We start from the raw sequence: 12,414 nt of genomic DNA, 5'->3' as shown, positions 1-12,414 counted from the left end.
TTGGGGTTGTATTTTGGAGGGCTTGATTTGTGGGGCTCGTGGTCGTTATAACCCCTGTGCTTGAGGATTTATGATGTATTAATGAATTATAGCGATGCACTGTACTTCGTTTTTGCTATGTATGCGGCCAAATATGGGGGTGGGGTGGGGGGTGCGTTTGGGAATCACGTGCTTTTGTTGACCAGTCGTAAATTCTCACTGATGACCTCAAGAGGCAATTCATGCTCTATGGTTACAAATAATGACGATCCGAGAATCGTTAGGCCCATGTCAATGCGGCTTCCAAAAGGGGGAGGAAACGAGGGGGGGGAGGAAGCAGAAAAACCCGAGGTTGCGCCTTGTTGGCGGACTGCGCCACCTACTGGGGAAAGGGAGAGTTGGCAGGCATGGAGGTTAGCTCGCCCACCCTTTTCCCCCGGAAAAAAAAAGAGTCAAGCGGTCTCTTTCTGTGTTCTGTCTTGTATTGAAATAAAACTTTTCTCCTTTAAAAGTCTCGTTTCAGATTCTCTTTCTTTCCCTCTGTTTTCCTCGTTTTCTCTGCTTCTCAACAGACCGTGTCCCTCGAATCCAGCACTGCTGCTCTTTTGCAGATTATAATATTATTACTACCAGCACGACTAGTAACTCCAGATTGTTATTACTACTACTAATACTCGTGACAATAGTAAAATATCATTCCAAAACTTTATAGCGGTGCTATTAGACAAGCTGCAGCAGAAAAGAGACTCCACCCCGATGAAAACTGGAACGCCAATTTCCTTTCCTTTCCTTTCCTTTCCTTTCCTTTCCTTTCCTTTCCTTTCCTTTCCTTTCCTTCCCTTCCCTTTCCTTTCCTTTCCTTTCCTTTCCTTTCCTTTCCTTTCCTTTCCTTCTTCCCCTCATGCTTTCCTCCTGTATCGCTGAAGATAGCATGACTCTCAAAAATAGCATAAACCTACATTATTATTATTATTATTGTTATTATTATTATTATTATTATTCGTCATTGTTATTGCTGTTATTATTCCAGTACCTTTATTGTGTACACATTAGAAGGTAAAGAACTCAAAACTCGGTGGGTTTAATCATCAGTGGGGGAAATCGTGTGTGGGGAAACTGACAATCTGTTGGGGGGGACTGGTACAAAGGAAAGGGGCATCCACCCGTTCTGGAAATTCCAAATAAATATTTGCTAAGTAGAAATTCCTTGCAAAAAAAAAAAGGGTCCAAATTGATTCAAACCTTTTGTTCTGCACTTGAAATCCCCCCACCCTCATGACTTCTTTCAAGATAGTTCAGGAATTTCCAAAATCCTGCCTGCAACTCATTGGAAATTTTATGAGCCATTTTGAACGTGACATATAATTACAATAATTACCGGCAATGAAAAGAGGAGCAATAAGAATAAGTGTGTCCTACAGCTGCGAGGCTTCTTCAGCAATGGATTATAAAAGTGGCTGTCATTAAGGTAGAAGGGGAGAAGGAAGGATGCATTGATACCTGTGTACTTGGGGCGGTTGGAGCGAAAGACCCAACACGTTCTTTCAGAATCTCACCTTTTACGCTCATTAAAAACACATTTCAGGACATTTGGGCACAACATAGCAGGTCAGAATTATTTGCAGGCTGCTGGCCCCCATAGAAGGAGAAACAAGGACACCTGGCACAAAGTGAACTTATTTTTAAGCATGCAGAAGCTCATGTTATTATTGGGAGAAGAGACCTTTGTAAAAATGCTCTTTGTCCAGACATCCAGACACGGAAAAGCAAAGGGGGGGAGAGAAAGAAAGAAAGAAAGAAAGAAAGAAAGAAAGAAAGAAAGAAAGAAAGAAAGAAAGAAAGAAAGAAAGAGGAAGGCGGGGAGAGAGAAATCTGAATGGCTGCACATTTAAAAATTGCTATTTGAAAGAGTCTAGCTGTATTTAAATTATCCATTTATTTCCAGGCTGAAATAACCTTTCAGCTTCGTATGCAGAAAGAATGAATAGGTTGTGGGTCACATTTTAATTTAATTTGGGGGTTTGGGGGGCGAATGGAATCAGAGGAAGGGGGGTCAAGCGTTTGAAACAGGCTAAACAAATGTTTGATATCTTTTAGCAGATGTATGACGGGGAGGGGGGCGCACCGTTTTGCTTGTTTCTTTGATTTATTACAGATGTTGAGCTCCCCCCCTCATAACTCTTTTGTGCTGTAACAATAAAAAAGATCCATATTAAAGTTAAATGTCACTTCTGGAGATACTCCTGGTGAAAAGGTCTTTCATTTAAGGTTAGGCTAAAGAGCTGAAAGGGGGGGTGGACCAAATTTATCTTTCATCTCTTAACTTCTGTAGAGCTGAAGGAATTGCTTGTCTAATCAGCCTAGGAACAGAACTTCTTGCAGGGATTTCTCTTTTTAACAGGAAGACAACGGGAGCAGATTGAATATTTCAGCAGAAGGGGGGGGGAATAAGGAAAACGCACCCCAAAGTACGAACGTGGCCAAGTGTTATTCTCAAGAAGTCTGTTTGCTTTTCTTTTTTATTAGAGGATTTTTTTATCTTCATAACTAACACAAACTACAAACACAACATGTACAATAAAATGTAATAAAATAAAACGAACAACAGCAACCAAAAAAAAAAAAATCACCCCTTTTGGTTTGATTTCGCCATTCTTTTTTTCCAGGTAAGCAAGAGTTCTTTTTCCCATAGATTTACAAAAAAAACCCAAAAAAACTCTTCAATGGCAAAGAACCTTAGGGTCGACCAACTTAACCGTTTTATATAAAAAAGCAACACAGAAGTAAAATCGTGCATGAGACGTGTGTGTGCGCGCGTGGGTGAGTGAGTGTGTTTTACAAAATGAAGACAATCAACACCCCCAAAATCTGATACATATATTGCAGCACTTCCATTTAAATACAAGAGTTAGCCAGATTCCTAAGGAGGACAACTCAGTGTTAAAAGACAGAGAGGGAGATCCATTTTGTGGTGGGGGGAGGGACCAATAGAAAGGGCCGGAAAACAAAGGGGACTAGAAACTTGGATAGGACAGGGCAGATGACAAGATGCGAGAGAGGGTGCGAAGGGAAGGTGGGCTCCACACCTCCATAGAGTCTCGGATATTTTACCCCCCAAAAAAGTGTGTCTTGGTTGTGCCTCCCCCCCCCTGGGGCCCTCTGAAACTGTTGCCATTCGGCCTCCTTCCTTCTTCCTTTCCGCCCTTTCCCTCCCCTCCCCCTCTCTCATTCCGTCGTTTTCTCCTCTTCCTCCTCGGCGCTCAGCTGAGTGGAGTTGAGTAGCTTGTTCTCTTTTTTCCACTTCATCCGTCGGTTCTGGAACCAGATCTTGATCTGGCGCTCGGTCAGGCAGAGCGCGTGGGCGATCTCGATCCGGCGACGCCTGGTCAAGTAGCGGTTGAAGTGGAACTCCTTCTCCAGCTCCAGGGTCTGGTAGCGCGTGTAGGTCTGCCGCCCTCGCCTGCCGCTCGGCCCGAAGGAGGAACCTGGGAAGGGGGAGAAAAGAGAAGGAGTGGACTGGAACATCGAACGCCCGCCGCAGTCGGAGAGATGGGGGGACAATGGCGGTCCAGCTGGTGTGTGGCTGGGTGGGGGTGCTTGACTTCCTTCCAACTCCCTCCCGCAGCCCAGTCCCCCCCCCCATCCTCTGTTCCACACGACCAAAGGCACACCGCTTTCTGTGCCATTTGGAAACCAGGCTGCTGTCAGTATAGATATCTTCCACTTGGTTCCGGTGACAACTTTGAACCAAGTTTGCCCAAGTTTGCCCAACAGAGTCCCGGACGCAAGTGGTGAGGCAGGAGTTTGCTCTTAACTCCATAACTCTCTCAACGTGGCATGTAGAATCCTGACCATGCAACACCTCGATTTACTTCCTGTTTCTTTATTTACTCACTGAAGAAGAGTTCTGTGTTACTCGAAAGGTGACTAGCCCTGTTTGTTTGTTTTTAAAAGGCAAATGTAAGGAAAGGGATCCCTCAGTCTGTTTCCCACCTGCCCTTACCCTCGGGGGATTTCAGCGCCCCCCTGACGGGATTCTATGAGACTCTCAAGCTTCAACTGGAAGCGCAGGCTTTGAAGACAATTTACTCCACGTAAATGGCTTTTGAGATCGAAGTGACACCGGAGCGTAATGGCTCATAGAAATCAATGGGACCTGGCTTCCAAACTGATGTGCCTGTTCTGAGTGGAGAAAGCTCGCAGGACTTTGTCTTGAGAGACTGTCTAAGACCTTCCTCTCTCTTCCTCCCCCCCCGCCTCTTTTTGCACTCCTATCCGAACAGAAATGGACGACCAAAGTTATTAATTGCCTTTACCTTCACTTCCCCTTTACTCCTTGCAGCCATCACTGGCCGCCCCCCGCCCCCCTTTTCCTGCTCTGGAAAGCTTGCAAGGAACAAGCGCCTCTCTTGCTAACTGTAACAAATTCCAGGGTTGGAGTGAAGGGTATCATTTCTTCACCCTTCAACCCCCCCAGCTCAATGGGCAACATTTTGGACTTTTTTAAAAAAAGTCAAGAAATAATAAATCCAAATATAGGGATTAAAGGAAGGAGAAATGGTGCTACTCCTTTGATTTTTACAAAAAAGACAACAGCATTATTTTGATGGCAACTCTGGCACTTGGCGATCATAGGAGGAGGGGGAGGAGGGGAGGGGGGAATGAATGAGGGAGTGAGTGAGTGAAAGAGAAACTATCTGCAACTCCTGTACAGACAGCCATTTCATTATGCGCGAGTTTCATTAAAAATGTAGCTCTCTCCTTTCAAATATTTAAGCCCTTCTGACATTATTCAAACGGCTGGGGTTACAGAACGCCCTCCCCGGGATGCGAATTGGCATCGGGGGTAGATGTGGGGGGTGGGTGGGGAGGGGGCAATCCAGATCCATTAAAATCAATCCTTGGGTGGCTTTCGCTGATGCCGATTGCCGTGAGTGTGTGTGTGTGTGTGTGTAAGTACATCAGCCACGTCTCTAAATCACTCCAACTGAATGACAGCCAACACTGCGCTTACAAGACAGCGCCGGTCAATCAATAATCCCCGTGCCTTCTTTAGAGAGGGACAAAGTTGCTGAAGAAACAGACAAACGGGAGGGGGGGAGGGGGGTCTGCACGAAGAATGTTTTAAAACGGGAAAGTAAAGCGTTCCTTTTTGAGAAGCGAGCTCTGGAAGTAGCAGAAAACTTTGAAGAAAGTTTCCCCCCCCAATTGCTCTGTGTGGAAGTTGAGTTAGCCAGCGTCCCGCTCAGAAAGAAATGCGGTGTCGGGGTGGGTGGGTTGGTGGATGGATGGTTGGATGGATGAATGGATGGATAGATAGATGATAGATAGATAGATAGATAGATAGATAGATAGATAGATAGATAGATAGATAGATAGATAGATAATGTGCAGAGAGAAAGAAAAATCGAGAGGAACTCACTGTTGCAAGAGTTCATCCTTTGCATCCAGGGATACACTGGAGTCGAACACTTCTGATCCTCGCTATCCCCAAAAACGTGTTTGTTCTGCGAGCAGTCTGACTTCCGGACTTGCTCCTGGCCGAACGGAACAGGGTCCTCTAGGCTGGAAAGAGAGCAGGCGGTCTCTTTCTCCCTGTAAAAACCAGATGTCCCGTAATCGCAGGCAGGGCTCCGGTTGTAAGCTCCGTTGGCTTGCTGGTAGTAAGGCGCGCCCGGGTAACCCTTCTCCTGGACTCCGCCACCCCCAGTGCCGTAAGTGGAAGGGTAGTGCCTTAAAGGGTCCGCGTACCCCGTGGAATATAAGGGGAGTTGTCCCAAGAACGGCTCCTGACCCCCGGCTAGGCTCACCGGGAAAGTAGAGTTGACAAAATAGGAACTCATTGGAAACAATAATAATAATAACAATAATAGTAACAACAACAATAATAAACAAGCAGAGGAACCGCGGCTGTTCTTTCCCTTGGTCTTTATGATTTGTTGCGTTTTATAGTCCAAGCGGTTTAGCTATTAGCAGTATATGGGAGATTGGGTTTTAGCTGAAGGGGGATGGCCGCGTGCCAACCAGGGACATACGGAAGGAGAACCATCTGATCACGCGCTGACCAATAGCAGGCGCGGAAGGCTGCGAAATCGCACCCTAGAGGGGTTAGCTTTGCGCAGGGGACCCCCCTAGAACAAACCAGCCAAAGCATCCCTGCCACCAACAACCATCACTTTTAAACAAGAGAAACGCGACCCCCCCTTTTTCCGCCCGCCCCACATACACAAATAGATACCCTTCGCCCTCCCCCCGTTAACCACATACTAATTATCTGCGAAAACATAAATCTACCCAAACATTCTGGAGTTTGCTGTGGTTTGTTTGTTTTAAAATTAATAAATAAAGAAAAGAAGGAGGAGGAAGAGGAGAGGGGGACCGAAAATATTAAAGGCAAGAAGCAAAAAACAAACGAGACGGAACTTAGTCCATGGTTGTGGTGGACGGGCGGGGGAGGGGGGGGAGACGGGCGGGGGGGAGACCCTGTGATTTTTGTCCTCCTCTGGAAAAGTTTACAGCGCGGTGGCGGGGTGGGGAGACGGGGGTGGTGGTGGTGTTAGTATGGATTTCTCTTTTTTTATTTTGTGATTTTTGGATTTGGGGAGAGGTGGAGGTAATAAAGATGTAAGGAGAGGGAATTAGAATTCAATATATAAAGAGAGAATATATTCTCAGCCGAAGAGGGATTTCCGCACAGGGTGGGCGCGAGTTGGACCACTCCTAGAGTGGGTGCGAACGTGAGAGATCTACTTCACGAAGCATTTTTTTTTTTTTTTAGAAAGAACTCTAAAATCGATCTGAAAATATCTCCTTGAATGCATTTGCTCGTGGGGACGGATGGAGAATTCCGTTTTGGTCACACGTTCTCTCTGCCCTAATTTCCCCCCACACCTCTCGTTAAATGTTCATAAAAGAACAGGGAAGAGTGTGAGCGTGTGTCAGTTTGTTTGTGTGTGTGTGTGTGTACGGAGCTCACACACATCTGACAACGCCAGACTTAACGCAGTTCTCCGCTTGGAATCTCTCCGGTATCCAGTTATAAAGTCTGTAAGACGAATGGGTGAGACTTGGAAGGAAGCTCGGCTCTGTCATAGTCTTTAAAGAACTGTGCCCTCTTGCGTTTTTACGGTTAAGGCCAGGACTTTGGACAATTCAGAGTTAAGGGGCAGCCGGTTGGTCTGACGGCCAAGAATACTCTTTTATCGATCACCAAAGCATGGGGGGGGGGAATGTTCAAGGTAGTGGGGAATGGTCATCTGGTAGATGGGGCCGGTGTTGTGGATAGGAGGTGAACCTTCAACCTTTCACTGTGGAGACCCCTACAAAGCAGACAATCTCTCTACTCTCTCTCTGTCTCTCTCCCTCTCTCTCTCTCTCTCTCTCTCTCTCTCTCTCTCTCTCTCTCTCTCTCTCTCTCTGCGTTTGAAGGGTTTGCTTTGTTGGTTTCTCTTAAAACTACACTGGATCTCACTCAGGAGGAAAAAGGACCTCGCTCAGAATTTCCATCTCCTCCTGCCACTCTTTTCAAAGGGCGAAATGAATGGACCGGGTGAGCAACCACCCAAGACAGAAGTTCGGGCGTTTGCCTTCATGTTTCCCCTCCTCTAGCCCCCTCAAACGCAGGGGAGGTTATAATTCACTTGCTTCACCACTTCCTCTAGATCTGCACAATCCGGGTGGACAATTTCATTCCAAATTGACCCCATTTAAAAAATCGTGTTTCGGCTGTGGCCGAAGGCACCTCAAGAGGACTTGGGGGGAAATCCCTCTGACAAGGAAAGCATTTAAAACTGCACTATCAAATGTACTACAGAGTATTGCCGTTCTCTGTCTGTCTGTCTGTCTGCCTGCCTGCCTGCCTATCATCCATCTATCTATCTATCTATCTATCTATCTATCTATCTATCTATCTATCTATCTATCTATCATCTATCTCTCTCTATCTCCATTCTTGTCTACCCACGAAGGGTTCTGGTAACCTGACTTCTCTCCAACTTCCAAATATCCCAAACCATCCTTCGGCGTGCCTTATGGACCTCTTCAGTTTACCTGAAACTTCCTATCAACAAAATATCTCCAGGGCAATTTGAGCAAACGGGGGACGTAAGTCAAGCTACCTATTTGTCATCTCTCCTTTCCAGAGGGCTCGGCTCCGCTCCTAGGATTCGCCACACGCGCACACAATTGCTCCCAGATCGGATTTACATGGCTATATGATCCGTATAGAATAACCCCTGCGAATTTTTGCCTAACGAGGACGAAGGAGCCAGGAAAGGGCTAGCGGGCTTCTGCCTTCATTTGTTAGGAATCTGCTCTCGAATGGCGAGGAAGTCCACATGATTTCGTCGCTGCCCTGGACATTATGCTTAAAACTGAAGGAAATAACAGGCAAAGGAAGTGGGCCGTGGGGGGGTGGGGAACACTCACTCACCTCCCCTTTCTGGCTCCTGTGATATTGGTTCCTGCAGGTCTCTACCCCCCCCCATCAAAACTTTAAATAGATCTGCTTTATTGGTGTGGGAAAACAAAAGGGAATGAAGGGAGGGAGAGGTGGGGGGAAAGTTGAACTGAATGCAAAAATACTTTATTTGAGGGATATGAAAGCAACACAGCTCTTCAGCGTCTGGAGCAAGAATATCTGGATTAATCTTTGAAGTTTGAATGCTTGAGTGTTGAAACGAGTGAGTAAATTAGCTCCTTGGCTTATGACCCTTGAAACGTTGCTTTTTAAAAAGTGTCCTTAGAAATGCAGCGTGCATGTGTGTGTGTGTGTGTTGGGGTCAGACATAATGGGAAATTTATACAGAGCAATTCTGTCTTTTTGCCATCCCTGTTTACGACTAAGGAAACTTTTGAGTTCGAAACTTGTTTGCATTATCTCTATTTTTTTCTTCTTTCACACACAAAAAAAAAACTTGGAGGGGGGGGGGAATCAGGACCAAGTGAAATTCTCTTTCTAATGAACCATAGTTCAATGCCTAGAAAAGCAGGGGCCTCACACACACACTCATCCAAAAAGAAGCAACGATCTTCACTGCAACTGATTCACATTAATTCAAGAACTTTTACCCATTACTCAAGTAAAAACAACCACGGAATATACTCAAAAAATCATTTTCAAGTCCGAGGGTGAGGGGGTGGAATAAAACTTGGGAGGTAACATAATTCAAGCCTTTTCTCTTCAGTGGGAGAGAAAAAGAATAATGGGATATTATTATTTATATTATTATCACCTAAGAGATCGTTCACAAGCGACGCACAGTTGTTTCAAGCTGTCTGGCAAGTATTTGGGGGGGGTAACGTGACTGGGATACTTAACTGAGATAATTTCTACTTTTTTATTTAGCATCATGGACATTTTCGAAAGATACCCTACTGTTTGTGTATGTATGTGTTTCTGTGTGTAGAATGCTGCTGAACTATTGTCTTCTGGCAGAGATGTATTATTATTATTAGGAATTGTCAAACTCAGATATTTGACTGGTAGGTAGTGTTCTGCAAATCGAGATCTAGCCAAGTTCTTGGGAATTGCAGATGTATCTTCACAGGATTCTTGCTGTATTATTATTATTATCCATGTTTCCTTCTATTCTGGGCCTCCAGTCTAAAACGCTCTGGAATTTATAATATCTCAAATCATAATATTATTTGGAAACAGCTCAAGAGCAGGCTAGCAGAGGAAAGACACACTCCTCTTGTTGCAGGGAGTGCACCAACGTGTGCCTTCCTTCTGCCGGGGGAATCCATCTAGACCAGCGGACGGCATAACTCAAAATGGGCAGAAGAGAAAAGATTAAAGGGGCTTATTTACAGCTGCTTTTAGCTGGAAAAGGGCCTCAGGTTTCTGCTTTCTCTCCCGCCCCTTCCTCTCCCACCGTTTCTGTCTTCTCTGATTCCCAGACGCCAACTTTAAAAAATGAGAAGTAAAAGGTGGGAGGGCAGATGAACCAGGAGGATTTCAATAACACCCAAACTCCCCCCCCCCCAGTCTACAAACGGGACCAAGGAATTTTTTGGGGGGTGGGGGTTAAAGTTCAGGAAAAGTCCAGAAACTTGAAGCAGAAGGGGGGGGGGTGGCGGCGGCATATCCTTTACAAAATAGCATCTTCCTTAAACAACCACAACAAAACCCCATTCAGAAGTGTGAAACCAGCAGGCCTTCTTGGCAGAAAAGAGAAACTTATATGGGTACCATAAAAGTTCAGAACTGGCCCTTAAACACACACACAGAGGGCTGAACGGCTTCATGACTTTATTTGGGATCATAAAACTCTTCCCAGGAGTTTCCTTTGTCATATAGGTAGCACCCCACCACCACCAACTCCAGGCCCAAGGAGCCCTGATTCCCCACATTGTGGGCGGGTGTGACCCCTGAAGGCATCTATTGATACATATACACTCTCCCTCTTTCCAAGCACATAACAATCCGAAACTTAATTTCCAGTCATTTGCGTTTAATTTACCTGACTTCCTCTGCAGGGTATAATAATCTCGTTAATGGGCTCATGCGAGACCCCAGAAAGGGGAGGGGAGAAACCACTCTTCATTCTTTTCTCAAAAGAGTTTAGCTTAATAATTAGCGAAAAGGGGAAATGGCCATTTGGGTCAAAGTGTGTGTGTATGTGTGTGTGTGTGTGTCCGCGCGTTTGAACTGCCTCCATTTTGTTCGACGCCCCCGACCAACCCTGAAGGGAAGCGGGGACTGCTAGAGGCGACAATATAACCAGAATAGACTAGAGACCAAATCCTAGAGGAAGGAAGGGGGGTCGGCTGGCTGGAGGAGGAGAAAGCGTGTGGAAAGCGAAAGGAATACGGTCAGAGTCCTGCGGGAAGTTCTCTAGCGGAATGACCACTTGCGCAGGAGAACTTCCCGGAGGATTGCGCCCGATGGACTGGTGAGGTAGGGCAGTTCTAGAAAGGACCTGAGGAGAGAGACTTCTCAAACACCTTCTGCTTTCGCATAACGGAAATGTGGCGCAAGAAAGACGGACATTGTTCTTTCGCAAACCGCTGTAACTCGCAGCGATCCATCATGTTCCGTTTACATATAGACCCCAACCTCTCCAACCGCCCCCCCTTCCTCTAGACACCACGAGACGTTTGCTCACGCGAGCAGAAGGGAAGCCAGACACAAACATTCAAGCCGAGAAATAACCAGAAACGTAACCCCCAACCCTCCGATCACTGGGGTAATACCTGATTTTTTAAACCAAAGTCTCCAAGGCTATTCCTCTCCTTAAATAATAAAAAATAATATGTCATCATAATAAAACACACACACACATTGGCGCACGCACAAATCCCACCCAGGAGTATGAATTTGAAATCTGAACAGCGTGGACGTTATTTCACACACGAGTTTAAAACGAAAACAATACTTTCTGAAGCTTGGCCTATTCTTTTTTTTAATGAATGGATGGATGGAAAATTCTCCTCGGCTCCGTTTCCAGACTGCGTGATCCATGCCTAATGCATTACATGACAAAAATATATTAACTGTAGAAAATGAAAACCTTGGTCTAGTTAAACTAGTTTTCATGGGGAATTAATCACTGTAAAGTACGGAAACAAAACCGAAGAGTTCTCACATTGGGCGGTAGATGGCAGCAAATAACGCCGAATGAGCCGGAGGCCAGACAGAAGCAGGGAGAATACAGAGAAATGAAATCCGACTTTCTGGGGGGGGTTTTTGGAGGGGGGGGGAGGTTGGAGGGCGTGGGTGGAAGAAGCTAAACAACTTGGTGGTATTTAAACGATAAGAATTCCTCAATTAGCAACTTATCTGGAAACGTTTAGGGTATCCTCCACTCCCTCCCGCCCAGCGCAAACCCTGCTGAAATCAATGGAAGATGTGCCAGATGTGAAAGCAGCATTGATTAAAATATGTACAAGGCGGATTTAGAAAACTGCAGATAATCTCGAGAGTTAGGGCAGAAGTTTACTCGCGGGTCAAATTTATTCAGCAGAGCAGGAGGTAGAGAGAGTGAGAAAAAGCATCACAAATCAATGTCCGACAGTCACCATTACCTATGAAATACAAAATAAAATTTTCTCCACAAGTTCTCGGCTTCCTTTCATATTTCCATTGTAGCCGGACGTGCTTATAATGAAATAGTATTTTAAAAAACACCAGGGGAAGTTAATAGGATGAAAGGCGTCCTCTTTCCTATTTTATTTTTAAAGCATTATGTAACTTCTAGATCACTAGAAACATCACTCCGTTCGTAGGCTGCATATACTTTGTTGGTCATTCAAATAATAGCCAGTTATATATTTTTAAAAACACATTTTAAAACACACACACACACACAAACGACATAATAATCACAGTAAATTTGGCATGAAATATTTGAAAATTCCCTGTTCCTTTAAACATTTTTTTCTCCTTTAAAATATTTCAGTCTACTTGCAGGGTACAAGAAGAATCCCCCCCCC

The 12,414-nt window shown here is 45.3% G+C and overlaps 1 protein-coding gene across 1 annotated transcript; it reads right to left on the bottom strand.

The window, feature by feature from the left end:
• Positions 1 to 3,200: 3,200 nt before the first annotated feature.
• LOC107113308 (homeobox protein Hox-B6-like) lies at positions 3,201 to 5,836 on the bottom strand. Its single transcript, XM_015414625.1, has 2 exons — positions 5,402 to 5,836; positions 3,201 to 3,464 (listed from the first exon to the last, which is right to left on the bottom strand). The coding sequence occupies exons 1-2, from the start codon at positions 5,820 to 5,822 to the stop codon at positions 3,205 to 3,207; spliced, it is 681 nt and encodes a 226-aa protein (XP_015270111.1). The 5' UTR covers positions 5,823 to 5,836; the 3' UTR covers positions 3,201 to 3,204.
• Between the last annotated feature and the right edge of the window lie 6,578 nt (positions 5,837 to 12,414).

Source organism: Gekko japonicus, unplaced genomic scaffold, assembly GCF_001447785.1.
Source record: "Gekko japonicus isolate JY-2015 unplaced genomic scaffold, Gekko_japonicus_V1.1 scaffold798, whole genome shotgun sequence".
In the NCBI taxonomy this organism is placed as follows: domain Eukaryota; kingdom Metazoa; phylum Chordata; class Lepidosauria; order Squamata; family Gekkonidae; genus Gekko; species Gekko japonicus.
This window is presented reverse-complemented; position numbering and strand designations above follow the sequence as displayed.

Bases quoted from the DNA above. Each gene is read 5' to 3' on its own strand.
- LOC107113308 (XM_015414625.1), bottom strand. From the start codon at position 5,822: ATGAGTTCCTATTTTGTCAACTCTACTTTCCCGGTGAGCCTAGCCGGG. The intron at 3,465-5,401 runs GTGAGTTCCTCT...CCCCCTTCCCAG, and splicing joins AAGGATGAACTCTTGCAACA to GTTCCTCCTTCGGGCCGAGC.